The 22008-nt window shown below is 36.1% G+C and overlaps 1 protein-coding gene and 1 non-coding gene across 2 annotated transcripts; one reads left to right on the top strand and one right to left on the bottom strand.

Annotated features, from left to right (window-relative positions):
* The first annotated feature begins 1971 nt into the window (after nucleotides 1–1971).
* LOC132058622 (U4 spliceosomal RNA) lies at nucleotides 1972–2123 on the top strand. The gene has a single exon (XR_009415348.1). It is a non-coding gene; the product is annotated as a U4 spliceosomal RNA (small nuclear RNA).
* An 859-nt stretch (nucleotides 2124–2982) lies between these two features.
* On the bottom strand, nucleotides 2983–14651 carry LOC132056279 (serine/threonine-protein kinase TIO). The gene is made up of 23 exons (XM_059448401.1): nucleotides 14489–14651; nucleotides 14128–14217; nucleotides 13954–14028; nucleotides 13590–13682; nucleotides 13395–13469; nucleotides 13178–13270; nucleotides 11729–11792; nucleotides 11514–11598; nucleotides 11093–11165; nucleotides 10941–11009; nucleotides 10774–10854; nucleotides 10586–10685; nucleotides 10364–10510; nucleotides 9361–9499; nucleotides 8708–8879; nucleotides 8285–8383; nucleotides 7695–8204; nucleotides 5536–6639; nucleotides 4863–5096; nucleotides 4254–4397; nucleotides 3999–4079; nucleotides 3702–3890; nucleotides 2983–3493 (listed from the first exon to the last, which is right to left on the bottom strand). Exons 2-23 carry the CDS (start codon nucleotides 14215–14217, stop codon nucleotides 3245–3247), a joined length of 3966 nt encoding a protein of 1321 aa, XP_059304384.1. The 5' UTR covers nucleotides 14489–14651; the 3' UTR covers nucleotides 2983–3244.
* Between the last annotated feature and the right edge of the window lie 7357 nt (nucleotides 14652–22008).

Raw genomic sequence — 22008 nt, 5'->3', positions numbered from 1 at the left:
AAGTAATTCAAAGCAAAAATATGAAACTCTATATTAACTTCCCAAAGTGTCTCTCTAAACCAGCTAAGGGATATCATATATCAACAAAAATCAAAGAGATCATTACAAATCTTTTCGACTCAACGCTTTCAAGACTAGAAGATGTCATTTTCATCTCCTGTTAATGTTTGGAATTAATTTGGGGTGTGGGGAGAAGACAACTGGGGTAATTAGGTTTTTGTTTTATTACAGGGTAGGGCTTAATGAGTGAGTCGGTTTAATTGTGATAAGATTTAAATTGGGAGAAAAAAATGGAACGTCGGCAAATAAAGGTGGGGACAAGAGATTTAACGAACGAAGGGTAAATATGGCCCGAAAGTAAAGTTTTGGTGCAGTTATGACCTTAAAGTTGGATGATAAGGGCATATATAAAAAATAAAATAAAAAATAAAAAGTATAACGAAGAGCAAATATAGCTTATTTGTGAGAGTACAGAGGCAAATCTGATCCTTTTTCGGTTTAAATTTTAGAGTCAAAGCCCAAAGGTAGCACGTGTCAAATTTTTGAGCTACGAGGGTGTTTAAAGCTAATTTTAAATTAGTTCATAATTACTTTCTAACTTATCAACATGTTTAGTAATCATAAGTCATTCACCTCCAATTTATGATTTTAAGCTTATAAGTATTTTTATAATTTTCAGCTTATAAATATTTTTGGTTTGATCAAGTATTTTGCCATTTTAGCTCTAATATACTTTTCTAATTCTCAACATACTCTTCCTAAAATAGAACTATTTTCTCATTCTCTATTCCATTTCCGGGTTCTTCTTATTGGATAGATACTTTGTAATTTCTATTTTTTGTAAATAACTTTAAAAGCATATTAGTCATTTAAATAAAAAAATTGATATCAACGTTTTTGGTATCAATTATATGTAGTACATTTATCCAAATACATAATTAGTTATTTATAAAATTAATCTCAAGACCCAAAAGTGTTTTAACACTTAAATGCGTATGACCTACTTTTCATCCATTAATCCAAACCGGCTCTTGATAAGTATGTCAGACTGTATGATAGATAAATACCCGTTTCTATTCTTTTAATCCAACACTTTGTTTCTTGCTTTCAAAATTTTGGACCAACTTTATATCCCTAAAGATCAACTGGTTCAAATTACATAACATAAGGCAAGGACATGTTTAAACCAAGTTTAAATTAATAACATAGGTGTTTAGGTATGATGATTAAGATAAGATAAGGAGTCAGTTGGTTCATATACTAGTTGTACGAAAAATATAATTTAGACATTATTTATGGGGCAAAGGACCATAAAGGAACTGTTATGCGGTATTAGGAGTCTTATGCATTGAATAACACTTCACGAATGTAATACATGGATTACTTACTTTAAGGACATATTTGTTTTATTTCATTCACGTATTACTAATTCAAGTACATATTCTACATGTTATCACTTTTAAAATAATACACAGCTTATTACATAACTTAATATGAACATTATTTAATATTGCCAACTAAACTTGGCATTCGATAGCTAGAACTTATTCTTTCTAACGACCCGTTTGGCTATTCGAATTATTCACTTTTTCCCCCTTTTTTCACTTTATTTGAAAATCAGCGTTTGATCATGAAAATTCCAAATACAACTTGAAGTTGTTGAAATTTGAAAAACACGTAAAACTGTGTTTTCACTTCAGTACATTCAAATATCCAAATATTCTTTGCAAAAAACTATAAACAAACACAACTTGATCTGCAAATAAAATGAAAAATATATGGCCAAGGACCTACTTAATCTTGGCACCCAAATGTTCCTTTAGGAAGAAACGTATATTTACCCTTTTTTCGGCTAGATTTTAGTACTAGTCATGTCACAGCTTTGCTCAGAGTGTCCCATATCGGCAAATAGATGAGAAAGCGGATCTGAGCTAGGCCTATAAAACGCGAAGGCAATAGACAGATTAAAGTATCTTTGCGCTTGGGGCAATGACGCAGCTAGTGAGGTACTAACCGAGGCGCGTCAATTGCTGGTTGAAAACTATTTCCAAACCCCCTCTTCGGCCTGGGTTCGCCTGTGGCCGTAGAGAATTTTTGAAAGGGCTTCCCTTAGGGTTAAAGCCCTACAACTCTCAGTTCAATGTTTGTACTAATTTTTAATAGCTGGGTCAAAGCCCCTCAGTTCTAAGTTCCGTAATGGTTGTTTGTTGAACCTTGTCTTGAAGGATCAAAACTCTAGGCTCTACACTGGATGAATCTATTGAAATCATAAGAAGTGAATAAAGGTTACTTAAAGGATGTGGAGAAGAACGGAATTCAAAACTAAAAAGGTAGATAGCTAGGAAATATACTCTTTTCCCAGCCTGTAATAAATAGCAAATTGAGACAGAATCCGGAGAAAATAGTCACACATCCTAAAAGATTAAACATCACTCGGTTGACGGATATGTCAAGTTTAAGTGCTGATTTGTGGAAGTAGTATTGCAGCTATTTTTTAAAAAACTTTTGCATGCATGACGGACCTAGCGTTAGAGTTCAGGTTTTTGGATAAATGATGGCCAAGAGATAATGCTTATGGACAATTAATCACAAATTTTACACATGTTCAAGTTCTGCATCATCAATCAGCTTGAAGCATGAGGAATCGTTGTAAGCGAAAGGAGCAACTATCTTTAACCCAACGGAGTCGAGGAAGAGTACTTAGTTGATGGATAGATGATTTTTTTTCCGGATTGATAGACAAATTCTCCTGTGGGAGTTGGTTATCATCATTAACTACATTAAAATAAATAACAAAAGGAAAATGAAAAAAAAAAAAAAAAATCTAAGGCAAGTTACTATATAGGGGTGAGCTATAGTCCAGTGCAACCAAATGAAAGGATACGCAGGGCTTTGCATCCATGTTAAAAATGGAAGACTACACTATTTTCCTCCCGATAAGAATAACAGCATTACATTATACCGCATAAGAAGACACCATAGTGGAAGACAATGGAGCAACTACCAAAAAAATTTACTAGCTTGAAAGTGTGTTACTGTATTTTGAGATACATAGGAGAAGTTTCAAAAGCTAGTACATAGTTACATATATTTACTTGCAACCTCAAGCCGTTTATGAAGGTTGCTTCAACTGAATAAGAGCAATGCATGATAAGCTAACCAAGGATGGATCAACCTTTTCATACTGGCGCATGAGAAATGAGCTTCAATTCTGTGGCTGGCAGATTTCGAGCAACATCAATAATCAATGAACTTCTGCAACTTTCTTGACGATTACAGAGGCATAATTAGCTATTGTTGATTCTGGTGACTGCTGAAGCTGCCTAACCACTGGAAATAGCTCGGATGTGCGGAGGAACTGTCTGCAAGGTGGATGAGCACACATCTTCGCCAGGGAAAATAGTGCTATCTTTAAAGGAGACTCATTTATTGTATCTTTTCTACTGGGGCTCAGAGCTACGACGGAACAATCTGTCACCAGCTTCAGTAACGCCTGGGAAAAAATAAAAAAAACACCATCAATTTCATTAAGGGAAGTTTGAAGGCATTTCCATCCAGGCACTTGAAACTAGTATAAAGTGATATGAGAAAACTTTCTGGTTTAGTAACAATATCTTTGCAACTAAATAGAATAGGTAGGTTTAGATTTGCTCTGCAAATAAGGAATGACGAAGGTAAAATATGATGGGGGCATGAAAAACCTGCATGGCTCCTTTAGACACAATATCTTCGCAAAGCTTGTTGGAGTTGCGCACAAGGTTACTCAGTGCCCCAGCAGCATTGGCCTTAGTTTTGTCTTCCTCCGTTGAAAGCAGCAGATATGACAGCTGAGGAATGGATCTCCTGAGCTCATCATATAACAGATCATTATGATAGGCAGCATTGCCGATCTACAAATGGAGAAAAATATTCCTCAGCTAACCAATTATCACAATAATTTGATTGAGATAAAAAAGATAATTTGATTCTATCAGCTTGAAAGCAAAAAAAAGGTTTACAGCAAAGCAAGCAAACTTCCGCGTTCTTTTGTCAGAATCAGCACATCGGTCAATGAGAAGACTAATGATACCACATTTTGCCTACAAGATCAGAAAAAAAAAGTTGAGAAGTTGAAGACGAAAAAATTATATGGAGTAGGGACAAATTCTAGAACTGTAAAACTTCAGTAGAAAGTAATATCAAAACTGCGAAAGAAAGATCATTTTGGTTTAAACTAGATTTAGATGCAACTTGAGGTTATACAGGAAGATTACCAGCGAAGCATAGAAATAGGAGCTGTGTCGACACATATTTCCTATAGCACTGCATGTTTTGGCACGCACATTAGGATCTTTATCGGTTAGAAGGCCCTTCAGAAACTCCAAGATCGCTGCCCTATCAATGTATTCATAGAAGGCCTGGATGCATGTGTACAGTTAGAACCAGTGTCAGCATAGTTAGGAAAACTTATGGTACAATCAAGCTCTTCAATGATTACGCACATCTTTATCGAATAAGTATCAACAAATGAGTCTACAACATAGAACTTATGCTTTACTATTTCACAGTACAAGGTACTTCCTCAATACCAATACAAACATATGACCTGCTTCCCATGAGCAAGATTTAAGAGTAACATCCTTGACTGGACTATGATATTACGTTCAATGTAGATAACACATTTAAACACAAAAAATAAACAGACCCTAATATTTAAGATCACTTAAATTGAGACCCAACTTTAAACTTATGTTTTACAAATTTAGTTAACTTTGACCATACAAACACAACTTTAAAGATCAAAGATTCTTATTTTCCACATATAGCCAAAAAAAAAAAAAAAAAATCACGAATAGTATAAGTACATGCAGTTAAGAATTGACCTTATCCATGCGAGCCAAATCTGAAACAATCATAAGAACATCCAGAACAACTTCTCCAGGGCATGAACCATCCAGTAGAGGCTTCATTCTCCTAGGATCCAACAATCCTTTACCCAATAGTTGAACAGCAAGAGGTCGGTGAGCTGTCATTTTGGCAAGAAATGCAACAGGCCTGGCTATATCTTTGGATTCCATGTGTTCCAAACACCGAAGAATAATGCCTGGAACTCCTACCTGCAAGCACAAAGTATATCTATCATGTGTTATCCAAGCCAAAGTCACTTGCCATCCATGTCAATAAGGATATGTTATCTCATTGATTTTCTATAGAGAGGACAAAAGGTGAGGTATAGAGGAAATCATGTATGCCCTCCATGCAGTTGATAGATGCTAGGAAATGCATGTCTCGTTATACAGACTTGCTTATTCAAAGCTTAAAAACTCTATGGAGAATCATATACTAATGAGACATATAACGACTCCTAATTTGCATAATGGCCAACTTGCAATTTGCTTGGCTTGTACTTGTGATCTTTCATGCTTACATTTCCATGAATATCCTTTAAGGAATTTGGCCAACAAACTGTAAACGACACTCAGAAACTTAATCCTTGAAGTACAGATTATTTAAAATAAAATTTTAAGTATTTGAAGGGAAGATACAAAGTCAGACCTCCAATAGGATTTGAGTATACTTTCCCAAATGTGATTCAATTGCTTTCACCATGTCCTTGTCCTCGGGACAAACTCTTCCACCAGGTGAACCGACATTAAGGAGAAATCCACTATTCACTGAAGCAGTAGCAGATGGCAAACCTAGACCATTCTGTACAGCCACAAAAGGAAATGCCAAAAGATCTATAACTGTATTTATTGTATCCTTAACCCCATCCACCCCGCCACCAGGTCCACTCCAAGATTTGACTAGCTTAAGATGCATGTCCAATATCAAATCTGATATGACCTTGATGTGCTCCGTCTTAAGCAATATATGGCGAAAAGTGGACACTCCCCCAGTAAGGCATTGGCATAGCAATGAAATGCTCCATGCAACTCCGGTTGGTGATAGCCCAATTTGATCTTTTGAAAAATTGGATTCTTCAGAAGAGACCTCTGTAATGTTGCCTGTTAACAAATCAATAAGAAGCTGTGGAATACCACTTGCGCAGGAGTGTTGCACAGCCAATGGTCCTTCCTTCTTCAGTCGTATGTCCAATAACCCAATAGATCCATCCCTTAGGCCATGCCAATGTGAAAGCATTCCACTAAACATACTTATTCCATCTTGTTCATTAGCAGGATTCCTTAGGTATTCACATAGCTTGGCGGTCCTAGGGATCATTGGTACAGCTATGTCAAGAATGTTAGTTTCAACTGTGCAGCCAGTTTCAAGAGACAGAATGGATGCTAGAGCTAGCATAGCAGATGCAGAATGAGGTTGGCATAATGATTGCACATCAGCAGAGAAATAATGTGCAAGGTCAGAGAGCCGAGTGAGCTGCTTTCTTGAAGATGTAGTTAGAATGAACAATGCAGAATTCCTTCCTGACGACTTTAGACATTGTGCAATGGTGGCAAGAAGAAGGCTTAAGTGCAGAACCAAGGTGTTTGCTTCTCCTCCACGTGATTTCTTAGCTGATGATAGTACAGAGAAAAGCTCTGAAACAATAGTGCCGTCTCCTCCTCCACTCACGACTGTAGTAACAGGAAGAGAACTAGGCAGACCACACAGGATAGTTCCAACAATTCCGCTATGCAAGCAACACCTCAGAATAAGCTGAAAAGAAGAATAAATTAATATTTTGACATGTGACTACTGACTAGACTAGAGATCAGAACAAGGCATAATATAAGCTACTTTATTCAACGTTCACAAAACCTAGCCTTCTTTCACAGTGCTCTTTTATGTGTAAAACAGAAAACAAAATAAATTTTCATGATGAGATATAATAAGCCAATTAGATGTTTCTTTAAAGAGTATGCGCCCAACGTTATCAAAAACCGTTGCTTCATCGCTCAAACCAAAGCAGCGGAGCGGAGCAAGGAGGTATCGCTTTATAGAAATATGCACTTCAAATACTGATGAACAAAGTGAAACTAACTAGAAGTGGTCGGTTCTTTGAATTTCAACTTTGAAGAATTGGACTAATATCAGCATTATTATATATTGGATACTGATAACAGTCATTTTAATTGCAATTTGATCATTATAGTACTTAATTCATATATGTTTGGTACTTTAATGCCATGAATTTTGTGTTTCACTTCAAAGAAGCACACACTTCACTTCTCTCTTCAAGCTCAATGGACCTTGTCCTGCTACTTTGAGCGGACATGCGTTATTCTTCCCTTTCATGCTACATTAATAAATGTCATGTCTAGGAGAAATGTAGGAGAGAACAGTCTCGCTTTACTGCATTCACTTGCCATAAGCAGGAAAAAAAGTACTTAACCAACCAAATAGATCTATTGGCCAATGGCTTAAAGAAATAATAATAACAGCACAGAACCTTTCATCAAATGTCAGTTGATAACTGTTCCAGAACATTTTGATCTAAAATTATTAGCCTAGAGATGGTAAATGTTAGCTGAGATGGACATTGGTAGATACAACTAAGACAGACACAGAGAGAGAGAGAGAGAGAGAGAGAGAACAGGGAAAATAAAATATCCAAGTTACTGTGCTTCATATGATACCTATACACAAAATTCCAACAACTGCAATTTTTATTTTTTTTTGGCTTGCTATACAAGATAGCAATTATTCCCCAACAAATGCAAACTTATTAAGCAAGTTCCAGTAAAACATAGTAACAGCAAAGAGATAGACACCTGTACTCCACCACAGATAGAAGCCTCAAGACGCTGATGCAGACAATAATAAACAGCAAGTTGTACGGCTTTGGATCTTAGAAATGCTTTTGTCATGGCATCAATAATTTTTGTTGAATCTCTTCCAAGCAATGGACCTCGCACATGGTCTTTGATGTCAAGTCTATGTAAAGAAGGACTTCGCAAACAGCTAATTGGGAAATGGTATCTATTTTCTCTTAGAGAAAGAAGTTCAAATGCGTCCACCAGCAACCAAAGAGCCCTGCAGGCTTCAGCTGCAGCTCGCAGTAAATTTGAGGAACCTGACCCTGATGTGGCTAAGCACGAAATCAAAAGGTCCGCTATGCCAGAACTGCTAGCATGGTCTAGAAGCTCTTTTAGAGTTCCTATTAGGGTTGGTGGAGAAGATGATACTTTAAGAGCCTGAGCCACTCGAAACAACATAGCTGCAATGCAACCAGTTGACTCAGACAGAACTCGACCAGAAGCATCATCCAGACTATTTATGACCTGTAGATTTGCATATAGCAGTTCAAAACAAATATACAAGTTGACATGAGTGCATAATTTTCCATGTTAGGAAACCTAACCTGTGCGTACAATTCAAGAAGCGTTTTCCAATGCCCTAAACATGAGCTTCCAATAGCACCTCCACAGATATCTAACAGTTTTTTGGTGACTGAAAAACTCTGCATTACAGTCGGACCACTCAATCATCAATTTTCAAGGAAGCAAAACGGCATCAGGAATATTACTGAAATGTGTATTGAAGGATACACATGTTATTCAAAATGCAGTCCTCGTGAAACTTAGTTTTTTTTTTTTTTTTCCTTCTTATTTTAACACTAAAGTTTGGACAAGAATGAAGCTGCAAAGTGTGAGATTTTAGCTCTCTCATCGAAGTCCAAGGAAAAGATGTGTAATTATAGTTCACAAGGACAGAAACCCATAGCAGGGCAAAACCTCTTCCTTTTTACTTCGATCTGGTGAGTGAAGGTGACTTCACTAATTACCTTCATCAGCAATTCAGCTCCATTAGATGACCTGGTTTTAAGTACAGCAGACGTGAAACCAAGAAGTACACATATAATTTGATCAAGAGTCCCACTTGAGTTGATGGCACCGGCTGCAACTAAGTTTGAAAGGATTCTAAGTGATTGGTTTATTATGACAATATCATGATCCCTGTGCAAGAAGCAAGCAGGTTAGTAATATCAAAAGTAACAATTTTGTCCTGCTTACTTCAAGCAGATGTCAACCATCAAATGTTACCAACTTTGGCTTGATAAATGATACCAAAATTCAAACAAGAGTAAGCAGCAAACAGTGTGTGAACTGATCTTCTAATATGTGTGAATTGTGATACATAATAGCAAAACCTCTGGAAAAGAAAATTATTCTATCTCCTTTAAATATTTAAAGACACGCAGATGGAATTCATTCTCGTAGCATTAATGTAGCAGGGTGAAGGTATCCTCAGTTGAAGGCAAATTTGACAGTTAGAACATCACAAAACAAGGTGAATAATTAATCAAGAAACTACAAAGTAATTAATATGATACCTACTTGTTGAACACATATATTTTAGAAATATCAAGTAAAATATACAATATCATGTCTAAATCAAATTAGATGATAAACACCTCTTTTAAAGGGATCTATTTACCTGCCAGGAACTTTTGATTCTTCACACAAGTTTCTTAGCGGAACCAAAATAGCTGATAATGCATCGTTATCTTGACCAATAACTTTTGCACCCTTAACTGTTCGGGAGTTGCTTTCCAGTCGGTCCAAAACCTGACAACCTGAAAAGACAACATATATCATGGATATTGGTAAAGATCATTTGATCCTCTACTCTCTGAAAGAAACACAAGAATGATGAACAGAAATATATGAATAGGATATCATACGTAACTACAAAGTTAGAAGCACGATCGAGAACTAACTTGTGATGAAATTCAAATGTCATAAGAAGCTAAGATAGATGAGCTGGAGAAACTGACAGAGAAAGAAAGAGCTATTACTTGTGCATCTAAAATTCAGATAACTAATAGTATTGCAAATACTGTATTATATGTATATACGACATCTAAAGACAATTCTTCAAAAAGTTGAACAGTGTGTCTGTCCTTCGTACAGACAAAAGCTCAATGCTAGTGACAGGCTGACAGCGATACAGTGTAACTTATAGGAGCTAATGTACCTCAGGAAAAACCTACAGTTGGTGGCTGTTTGTCTCATAGAGAAGCGGAACAAGAAAATATGCAGTTACTTGCATGATCAGAAACAAAGAAAGTAACTATAGAGCCACTTTTAAATCAATTTTAAAAAGAAAATTAAATGAAAGTCATGACAGGAGTTACGTTTATTCCATCCCTTACGTGTCATGGTTTAACTTTTTAAAGTGACATTGACCTAATTATTTCAAAGTTCAGGATGTAATACTAAAAAAAATTGAAAAAATTTACCTATATACAGGTCATATATCTTACTCAAATTGCAATTGCAAAGAGCTAATACAAGAATAAAGCTCTTCCGTTGTTGCCTATGTTGAGAACAACTATATCAGCTGCATTTTATGTAAGCACATAGAAACCCCAAGATTCTGCAACATGATCACATAAGTAGAAGATTTATCCTATTCTATAGATCAGAACAAAACTAACCTGACTGTACAATATCATCAGGCTGTGAGAAACCAGGGAACTCCTCTGGTGAAGCATTGACTGTGACATCCGGACTCTTCAAATGAACCTCAGTCTGAAGGCTCCCAATGTTTCCATTTCCGCTTACAGCTTGACTATGATTTTTACCTGCAATGATATCCCTTGACATAGATGAATTGTGCAAATTAGACGTCCATGCTGATATGTGAATGGAAATCTTACTTTCGGGAGTTGCAACATTCAGCTGAGTTGATTGAATATCTCCTTTCCCCCTCCAAGTTGCATCAGATCCCTTTGCAGTAGCTGCTGCAGCACGAATCTCCTGTTATTTTGATAAATTGTTCCATTAATGAAAGACCAAAATGGCAGATTTAAAAGTTAGTAGGTTGCTTTTCAATGTCTCTAATTACCCTAGCTTCCACATCCTCCAATGTTTCTTGAACAAATGGATGATCAAGAAGTGCAGGCCATGTCAATCTATTCTGCGGTACCTGATTCACAGAATTGATGACTTGATCACAAAATAGGGAGCTAAAAACATAGTAGTGCAAGGGCTTTTATTTTTAAAGAGGGAAACCTTGTTAAGTAGGCCCTTCAGAAAGCTCTTGAAGGTTGAGCTCATATTGTCTGGATACTTGACTGGGTCCTGAGCATGAGTGTGTTACAAGTTAATGGTCTAATCAATCACAGCTCTAGATCCAAAATCTATCCAAGCGTAATCTTGGTTACCTTGATGATGTGACGAACAAGAGCATAAACTGAATTAGTGTAAAATGGAGGCTGACCAACAAAAAGCTCATATCTGCATAAAATCGGCTGATCAAATTCATAAGGAGAAACAAAGTTGCCGAAGAAGGAAAGATGCTAATAAAGAGTATCATTGAACTAGTCTGTAACTGTTTTCCTTGTCTTTATAAAAGCATGTTCCTATTCAGGCAGTGGTTCCTGTTTTAAAAGGTTCTAATTATTAATGCTTCCTAGCTGTAAAGTTTGTTCTTTCTCTCTTAAAACCAGAGGAGCTTATTTCGTCTAACAAAAAAGGTCAAGCTTCCCTCCAGCTAGAAGGCAATTCGTTTCCACCAATCACACAGAATCTTTTCGAAGTTATTCAAAACACTGAAAACATTCCTAAGTTAAATACGTCACATACAAGATAACACCAAGAGACCACAAGTCAGCAGTGTGGTTGTATGGTTGTTCTCGTACCAATTCTGGAGCCATATACAATGGTGTACCTAAGAAAATGGAAAGAGAACTGAGGATCAGGTGCAGAGTGGACCAACAGTAACTTGTATCAACCACTTGATATCCATTTATAGACTGAGGAAAACAAAGCAATCCTACTATGACTTTAGTGAAATTCACCTTTTATGGATCGCAAGACTACTGTGTTTGTGGACATGGCTCGTGCAAAACCAAAGTCACAAAGCTGTTAAATAAAAAAGAAAAAAGAAAAAAGAGAAGAGACATGAGAAGATAGGGTTACATCTTTGATCTGAATACAGAGTACAACAAGTACCAGTTATGCACTGGCAGATTATCCACAAAAGTATGAAGGTAAACTAGCCCTAACGCATTTCCAGTATCATCACAAGTTCTCATACTGTAATAAAGCTTTAACAAATTTAGCAGGCTAGTTGTCATATAGCCACAGAAATACCAATGAATAAGTTAAATTATGTTCCCTCAAGGAACTAAAATAAGACTAGATCCCTAGCAAAAATAGTTGTTGAATGTATGAAGGTAATACAACAATAAAACAACTACACTTCACTCAATGGCGATCTGCTATAATAATCTATATAAACCCTAACTATCCATGTCACTCCATTTAGACGCGTCCCGATGCAATACTCAATATTTGAAGTTCTATAACAGTAGAAGTTCTCAACATTTTCCAGTAGCATACAAATCTCTAAAGGACTCCAAGTCCAAGTGAAGATTGGACCTAAAGTAAGGATATCAACATCCCAACTTGTTGGTATTGCCTCTATGGATCTTTTTCTTCCATTTTGCTCTATTTTTTCTAAGGGTGCGTGGATTAAGAATTATAAGTCTTTCAAGACAACTTCTTCCCATGCCATGTGATTGTATGTCTACATCTATCCCCTTTTAGCACCTTCAAGTATCATAATTTCATACTTATAGACTGGTGCATCTAAAGGTCTATGTAGGACATGACCAAACAATCTTAAGCGACTTTCTCTTATCTTATCATCTATGTGCTACTTGAACCTTTTGCCTAATGTGATTCTAATCTTATATGATTGCATATCCATCTTAAAATAGACACTTTTGCCTCACTCATCTTTTGGATATGTTGGACCTAAGAGGTGGGTATCTTAACATCCACTCCTGAATTGCGTTGCCAGTGTTACAATTGTTCTATAATGCAAAATGTGAACCTGATTCAACATTCTACCACTGCTTCCAGTTATACTGGCTGATGTCAAACTATACTCACAAAGGAACTGGTGGTGAATAGAGAACTGTACGGTATTTGTTTGTTCAAGTTTTGTGCTTATCCACTCTAACTCAATTTCTAAGCACGTTAGGAAAGACGTCACTCATACACAATCATAACCAAAAAAGAAGGAACTACTGCGACTGCAGTTTTACATGAAATCATAACATTCTGAATGAGAAAATCATAATACAAGAACTTGGCTAACCAAGATCATAACTAGAATGATATCCATGAGAAAAACTTTGTGAATTGTGTTTTATGTAATATCTAATAGACTAATACTAACCCAATTCCATGAAACTACTGGTTCATACGATAAACAAGTCATAAGACTCAGGCTAACTAACCTTGACAATAGATCCAGCACCAATGAGAATATTCTGCGGTTTCATGTCACGATGTATTATACGGTTTGAGTGTAAATAATGCAGTGCTCTTACCTAAAAATGAACAGAAAAACAAAGTTAAAGAAATTAAAAAAAAAGAAGATATAATTATGGGCCAATGATGGAATTGCTCTGCAGATTAGTAGTTGATGGAAGAAATGTAATGTTTAAATATTACCAACTGCTTTGCAATTGCTTGGACTTGTTCCTCAGGGAGACATTTGTCATCTTCAAGAATTTCAAACAGCTCACCCTGGATATGATAATTTTCATTAGTCAGTCATGCAGCCATTCTCCTAACGGAGGAAATGTGCATATTGCATTGTAGCCTAACAGTTGGAGGACAAAGAAATAGAGAGAGGAGACCAATTACTTGAGCAAATTCTGTAACAACGCAAAACTCTTGTGGGCTTTCAAAAGAATCGAGCATCTCTATAATATTTTCATGCTTCAACTTTCTTAAGATCTGCACCATTTGAATAACCTCCATGAGAAAATAGAGACAGCACAAGCAAAACTTCAACAGAATCAGTAATCTAGATGAAACATAAATATCTGGCACAAACTCAATTAAGAGAGAATTAAAACTTATGATCAAAAGAGCAAGAATAATCATTCTGTTTCAGAAAAATCCAAGGAAATGTTTCTTTGAACCACATTATTTAGACCTAGCTGCATCATCAAACATGAATATTCACAAGCGGAAACGCCCAAAAGGTAAAAAGCACGGAGAATACCTCGATTTCCTGCCTTAAATTGTGAATGTCCTTGTCACTTTTCCCATGTTTCGGAATAAATTTCATTGCAACCGTCTGAAATTAATCAAAATAAAAAGTGAGAGCAACAATTAGAATAACCAGCAAAATCACTAAGAATGCTTATCCTGAACTGAAAAGAAGATAATAATGTACCTGCCCAGTATACTTTCGCCTCCCTTTATACACCTTCCCAAAAGAACCCTCGCCCACAAGTTCTATCACATGATAGTTCTCCACACCCATCTTCAAAAATTGCAAACAAAATTTGAGAAAAATGACACAAACAAGTACAATTCGAGCAGTAATTTCAAAAACCAAAAAATCGGAGCAATTAAAGCAGACAAGCAGCTATTACTAATTTAGCCGGAATGTAATAATGATTCCTTCCTGTTTAGAGACGAATAAAATTTAGATCGAAATGAATCGGACAAGTTAAAACGTAGAGCGATCTTCATATTTAAAGTGCAAAACTAATCTACAAGTTCTACTGTACGAGTAAGAGTGGAGAATTTACCCTTTAATTGATGAATGGCTGCAACAACAGGGTGTGTGAAATATATGCTGGAGATTTGTGAAATTCGAAAAGAGAAACAGTGGATTTTGGTGTTAAGACTTTAGAAGGAGTGAGGTGGACTTGCGTTTGAAATGTATACCATATGGTCCCTCAAAACCTTTTCCCGCTCCTCAGAGAAAAAAAAAATGGTCTCTTGTGTTTGGGGTAGGTTCAAAATAGTCCTTTAAGGAGTTTTGGAGTTTTTTGCAATTTCTACTATTTTTATTTAAAAACTATTTTTAAAGCATGTCGTGTTGTTTTAGCTAATTTTTTGTGTTGCAGTCAGTAGCGGATCCAGAATTTTCATTCAGGGTGTTCGAAAAAAAAAAAAAAGCTAAATATACATTGTTATTTTTTGCCGAGGGTGTTCAAAAGTTAATATATACACATAATCACAGAAAATTTACCCCATATATACACTGTAATTTTTTGCCGAGGATGATCGAGTGAACACCCTGGCCCCCAAGTAGATCCGCCCTTGGTTGTAGCTTCTAGAATTTCATGGGAGTTCCTGGTGTTTCTGATTATATCTTTTGGTTCATAACTCTGGTCAAATCTGAGCGTTCATTAAATATTTGAAACAAACCAAAAACATACAATTTGCTTAACTTAAAGGACAAGAACTGCTTGGAATACATTTAAAGTACTATTTTAAACCACCTACATACATAATATATCATTTCAAACTCTACCTTTTACATAAAATTGTATCAAGTAAGATTAACCTCTCAATCCGAGATCACTACTTATATATTTTGTAGTGATCGTAATTTTAAGAATATTATGTAGGCTTCCTAAGACCGTAGTTAATAACTTATTTGGCCAAACTTCTAAAATCATCTTATTTTTGAAAAGTACTTTTAGCGAAAAACAGTTTGTGTTTGACTAATTAATTTGAAAATATGAGCAAAGAACTAGTGTCCGCCAAGCTTTGAGAAAGCACTTCTAAGAATATTTTTCTCAAAAGTACTTTTGGGCAAAATTTATTTTTTTTTTACCGAAAAACGTATTCTCGCTACTCCCCAAAACACTTAATATTTCCCAAAAGCTTGGGTAAACATTTCACTTTTCTTAAAATAAGCACTTATTGAAAAAAATTAACAGTTTTCCAAAAAAAAAAAATAGTTTGGCTAAACAAGCTATAAGAATATATCTTTGATCAATGAACCTACAAAATCCTTCAAATTGTATCTGATTAAATCCAGGTATTGTAGATATTCCCTCATCTCCATTCATGTTCACTTCATCCTTATACACTTGCTGGACTGTCTATCCTTCCCTTTATCTGCTGCTTTTCCCTCATGACAAGCGATTTAAAGAAAAGAAGTGAAGTGAGCTTCCCCAATACAAGCGAGCTAAGGGGCTTGAAGTTCGCCCTATACCATAGACGCACTTTCCTCCTCCCTCAATCCTCGCACTAAGATTTAGAATGTGACGCATTACTCTCCTTAATTATAAAATATTTATCAAAGACGAATTCAAAATTTAATTGTGCATAGAGTATGACACCATTTTTGGAAACAAAAAATAGACTATGGCACCATCATTCCATCACTAATCCTTCAATAAAATGTGTTCCATCCAACTCAGGAAAAAGAAGGGGAAGAACGTGAAGATGGAAGCGGTAGTCTGCCTTGGGATTAGACCTTTTTTTAAAAAAAAAAAAAAAAAAAAAAAAAAAAAGAAAACGAGAACAAAATATAAATAGTGACCTAAAACAGTCCTTGTAAACCTCTCAAATGGGATCCTGGTTGAAGCTTTCATACTTTTCCACCAAAAGCTCCAAAAAGAATTTCTATTTTCACATGATCGAGAAGACTAATTGTAGTTTAGAAATTAAGGCATTGTTTGAAAAACTGCTTAACAAAATTTCATTTGTTTGCGAAGTTTGAAAAAGAAAAGGAAAAAAAAAAAAAAGAGTTACTCTTTTTCCAAATTATTTGAAAAGTGTTGTAAATATTATATTTTGTTTGTCCATTAACTTGGAGGCAACGTAAACTTGATAGCCAAGTTTATATCATTAGCTTATGACTAAGTTTGTTACTGGGCCACCAAGTACCATTTCCTCCTATATATAGTAACTCATTTGTATAAGATGGAAAAGATATACACAATTGAGAATAGAAAGAAAAGCAATACAATCCTATCTCTCTATATATTTCTTCTGTGTATTCACTTTATAGTTTTTATTTTATAACACGTTATCAGCACGAGACTCTGTTATCTCGAGCAAGTACTTTAAAAGCCTCGAAGGTATTGACTTTCTTTTTCCCTTTACTAATGGCAAATCTTACTAAACGTGAATTTGTAGCCTTAGATATATCCGGCACTACCTATATGTCTTGGATTCTTGATGCCGAGATTCACCTTAATGCGATGGATGCGCACACCATCAAAGATAAAAATGAGGTATCAAACCAAGATCGTGCCAAGGCAATGATATTCCTCCGCCATCATCTTGATGAGAATTTGAAAATGGAATATCTCACTGTTAAAGATCCTCTTACTCTGTGAAATAATTTAAAAGATAGATATGACCACCTGAAGATGGTCATACTTCCACAAGCACGTTTTGATTGGCTCCATTTAAGGCTACAAGATTTTAAATCAATTAAGGCATATAATTCTGCCATGTTTAAAACTATTTTACAGTTGAAATTATGTGGTGAAAATATCACTGATCATGATATCTTTGGAGAAAATATTCTCCACTTTTTCACCTTCGAGTATGCTCATAGAAGAATACCGAGAGATGAAGTTCAAAAAATATTCTGATCTAATCTCACATCTTCTAGTGGCTGAACAACATAATGAATTATTAATGAAAAATCATGGAAACCGACCCACTGGTACCGCCCCATTCCCTGAAGTGAATAAGGCAAATTTTCGCCATTCTAGGCGTGGGAGAGGTCGTGGTCATGGCCGTGGTCGAGGAAGGAATTTTAATCATGATTCTCGTATTGCACCAAATAATACCCTTCATCACCGGTGTAAAAGAAGGAGGAAAAGCATAAAGTGTAAAAGAAAAATTCGGAAAATAAATGCTTCCGATGTGGAGGGAAGGGGCATTGGTCACGTACCTGTCGTACGCCAAAGCACCTAGTTGAGTTGTATCAAGCCTCCCTCAAAAAGTCCGAAAAGAATGCCGAAGCAAATTTCATTTCTGAAGATAATGTTGAACTCATGCATCTAGATGTGGATTTCTTTGAACACCCTGAAGGGAAAATAGATCATCTGATCGGTGATGGATCTGTAATACATGTCGTTTGTATTAGCTAATGTGGTTATGTTTCCATAGTTATGTAAATGAAGTGTGTGTAATGCTTTGTTTAATAGTAATATATGTAATAAAGCGTGTGTAATGCTTTGTCTAATCATAATATCTACTTTGATGTTTACTTTGTCTATTCTTTCGTTTTGAAGAGTATATGGAAAATCCTCAAATATTATTTGGATCAATGACCAATCATGAAGATATTTGTGTGATTGATAGTGGAACAACGCATGCCATATTCAAAGATGAGAAATACTTTTCTCACTTGTTTAAGAAAAAGGGAAATATTAATATAATTTCTGGCAATTCGAAATTAATTGAAGGCTCCGGAAGAGCTACTATATTTCTACCTAGGGGGACGAAACTTGTTATAGAAGATGCATTATTCTCTTCTAGATCCCCAAGAAACTTGTTGAGTTTCAAAGATATCCGCCGTAATGGGTATCACGTCGAGACATTAAATGAAACAAATGATGAATATCTTATTATTACAAAGAATGTCTCCGGCCGAAATATGTTTTGGAGAAATTACCAACTTTGTCTTCTCGCTCGTACTATGCAAAACTTAGTACAATTGAAGCACACTCAATCGTAAACCGTGTTTAACGATTCAGAACTTTTGTGCTTTGGCATAACCGAATGGGTCATCCCGGATCAATAATGATGAGACGAATTATTGAAAATTCAAATGGGAATCCACTTAAGATCCCGAAGATTCTTGAAAGTAGTGAATTTTCGCGTGCCGCTTGTCATCGTGGCAAATTGATAACCAGCCATCACTAATGAAAGTCGACGTTGAATCCCCGCTTTTCTAAAGCATATACGGGGATATATGTGGACCTATTCACCCATCTTGTGGGTCATTCGGATATTTTATGGTTCTAATAGATGCGTCTTCGAGATGGTCTCATGTGCCTCGTATCGTCTCGCAACTCGGCATTTGCGAAATTATTGGCACAAATAATACGCTTATAGGGCACGCTTCCCGATTATCCTATTAAGGCTATACGTCTTGATAACGTCGGAGAATTTACATCCCAAGCTTTTGATGATTATTGTTTATCTTGGGATAAAGGTTGAACATCCCGTAGCTCATGTTCATACCCAAAATGGCCTTGTCGAGTCATTTATTAAACGACTACAATTGATAGCAAGACCACTACTTATGAAAACACGGTTGCCACTACCGTTCGGGGTCATGCTATCTTTATACGCAAAGATCTCTTATTCGTCTCAGCACCGACTCATTATAATAAATACTCCCCGTCACAATTAGTATTTGGTCATGAACCAAATATTGCTCATCTCTGAATCTTTAGCTGTGCTGTATATGTGCCTGTAGCACCACCACAGCGCACTAAGATGGGCCCCCAAAGAAGGTTTGGAATATATGATCACCCTCTATTATTCGCTATCTTGAGCCATTGACGGGAGATTTATTCACTGCCCGATTTGCAGATTGTCGATTTGATGAAACAAATTTTCCACAATTAGGGGGAGAGAGAAAAGAAATCAAAAGAGAAATTGCGTGGAGAGTTCCATCGTCTCATTTTGATCCACGTGCCCCCATATGTGAACGGGGAGATCCGTAAGATCATTCACTTGCAAAAAATAGCAAATCAAACGACGCATTTACCGATTTGAAGAAGATAACTAAGTCACATATCCGCCAGAGAATGTGCCTATCCGAATTGATGTCCCAAAGGGATAATCTACTAGTGTCATAGCCTCCGATCCCATACACGCCGAAGCGTGGTAGGCCATTGGATTCTAAGGATAAAAATCCTAGAAAAAGAAACGTGAAAAATGATCAAAATGACACTATGAAAGAATATCATGAAGATATTCAAGATCTGATTAATCCTGATATTCCTGAAGATATTAGGGAATCCGAGACTCAAGTGAATAAAGAACTATCATTGAGCTCTTCTGGTGATGGAATAGATTTGAATCGATCGAAGATTATGGTGGATAATGTTTTTGCATATAATGTTGCACTAAATATTGTGAAAGACATTGAGGATCGAGAACCTCGATCCGTCGAAGAATGTCGACAAAGATATGATTGGCCAAAGTGGCAAGAAGCGATTCAATCGAAATTGAATTCACTTGCCAAACGTGAGGTTTTTGGACCTGTAATCCAAACGCCTAATGGTGTAAAACCAGTTGGCCACAAATGGGTTTTTGTGCGGAAAAGGAATGAGAGAAAGGAAATTGTGAGGTATAAGGCACGCCTTGTTGCACAAGGATTCTCTCAAAGACCCGACGTCGACTATGAAGAAACGTATTCACCAGTTATGGATCTATAACATTTCGATATCTCATCGGTTTATTTGTATATGAAACCCTTGAAATACATCCGATGGATGTGGTTACGAAATTATCTTTATGGCTCACTTGATAATGAAATTCATATGAAAATTCTCAAGGATATAAAATGCCGAAGCATTTGGTTCAAAATCTCGGGAAATGTATTCAATCGATTACAAAGATCATTATATGGTCTAAAACAATCGGCGTATGTGGTACAATCGCCTCAGTGAGTACTTGATAAATAAAGGTTATATAAATGATGCCATCTGTCCATGTGTTTTATTAAGAAAACAAACTCAGAGTTTGTTATACTTGTTGTTTATGTTGATGACATAAATCTCATTGGAACTCCAGAAGAGCTCCAAAAGGCGATTGGATATTTGAAGGAAGAATTTGAGATGAAAGATCTTGGAAAGACAAAACTCGTCTTGGTCGCAAATTGAACATTTCGCAAAAGGGATCTTTATCCATCAATCTTTTTATCTATACTGAGAAAGTTTTAAAACGGTTTTACATGGACAATGCGCATCCTTTAAGTACTCCTATGATTGTTCGCTCACTTGAAGTGAGCAAAGATCCGTTCCAACCTCGGGAAGAAAATGAAGAGCTACTTGGTCCTGAAGTACCATATCTCAGTGCAATAGGTGCACTTATGTATCTTGCTAATGCTACAAGACTCGACATAGCGTTTTCCGTAAATTTACTAGCAAGATATAGCTCTTCTCCTACACGAAGACATTGGAACGGAGTTAAGCATATATTGCGATATCTAAAGGAGCCCAGCGATATGGGTCTCGTTTTATACTAACAAAGGTAGTACGTATCTTGTTGGTTATGCGGTACGATGCGTTGTTATTTATCCGATCCCATAAAGCTCGATCTCAAACGGGCTATCTATTTACATGCGGAGGTACTGCTATATCATGGCAATCCACAACGGTCCATTGTTGCTACTTCTTCGAATCATGTCGAGATAATAGCTATTCATGAAGCAAGTAGAGAATGTGTGTGGTTGAGATCGATGATACATTTCATCGAGAGAAAGATGTGGCTTGAAGTGTGATACAAAAATACCCTACGAGTATTATATGAAGATAATGTTGCATGCATAGCTCAATTAAAAGGAGGCTTCATAAAAGGGGATAGAACGAAGCACATTTCACCAAAGTTATTCTTCACACATGATCTCCAGAAGAATGGTGATATTGATGTGCAACAAATCCGTTCAAGTGACAATCCCGTATTTGTTCACCAAATCTTTACCAACTTCAACTCTTGAGAAGATGATATTCAAGATTGGAATGCGAAGACTCCGACATCCGAATTTTGGTCTTCGTCGGGGAGTGAAATACGTCCGTACTTTTTTTCCTTAACCAAGGTTTTGTCCCATTGGGTTTTCTTGGTAAGGTTTTTAATGAGCGACTCTTAAAGTGTATTACTAGATATGTGTACTCTTTTTCTTTCATTAGGACTTTTTCTCACAGGGTTTTTCCTAATAAGGTTTTAATGAGGCACATCATCTATAAATGGACATCCAAAGGGGAGTGTTGTAAATATTATATTTTGTTTGTCCATTAACTTGGAGGCAACGTAAACTTGATAGGTAAGTTTATATCATTAGCTTGGTGACCAAGTTTGTTACTTGGCCACCAAGTACCATTTCCTCCTATATATAGTAACTCATTTGTATAAGATGGAAAAGATATACACAATTGAGAATAGAAAGAAAAGCAATACAATCCTATCTCTCTCTATATATTTCTTCTGTGTATTCACTTTATAGTTTTTGTTTTATAACAAAAAGCAAATTTTATATGAATTTATATATGAACTTTATATAATGTTTAATAAACCCTTATATGAAAAGCAAAAAAAAAAAAAAAAAGTCACTGCT

This window comes from Lycium ferocissimum, chromosome 5 (assembly GCF_029784015.1).
Source record: "Lycium ferocissimum isolate CSIRO_LF1 chromosome 5, AGI_CSIRO_Lferr_CH_V1, whole genome shotgun sequence".
Lineage (NCBI taxonomy): Eukaryota > Viridiplantae > Streptophyta > Magnoliopsida > Solanales > Solanaceae > Lycium > Lycium ferocissimum.
Note: the sequence above shows the minus strand (reverse complement) of the source record. Positions and strands in the feature narration are given on the sequence as shown.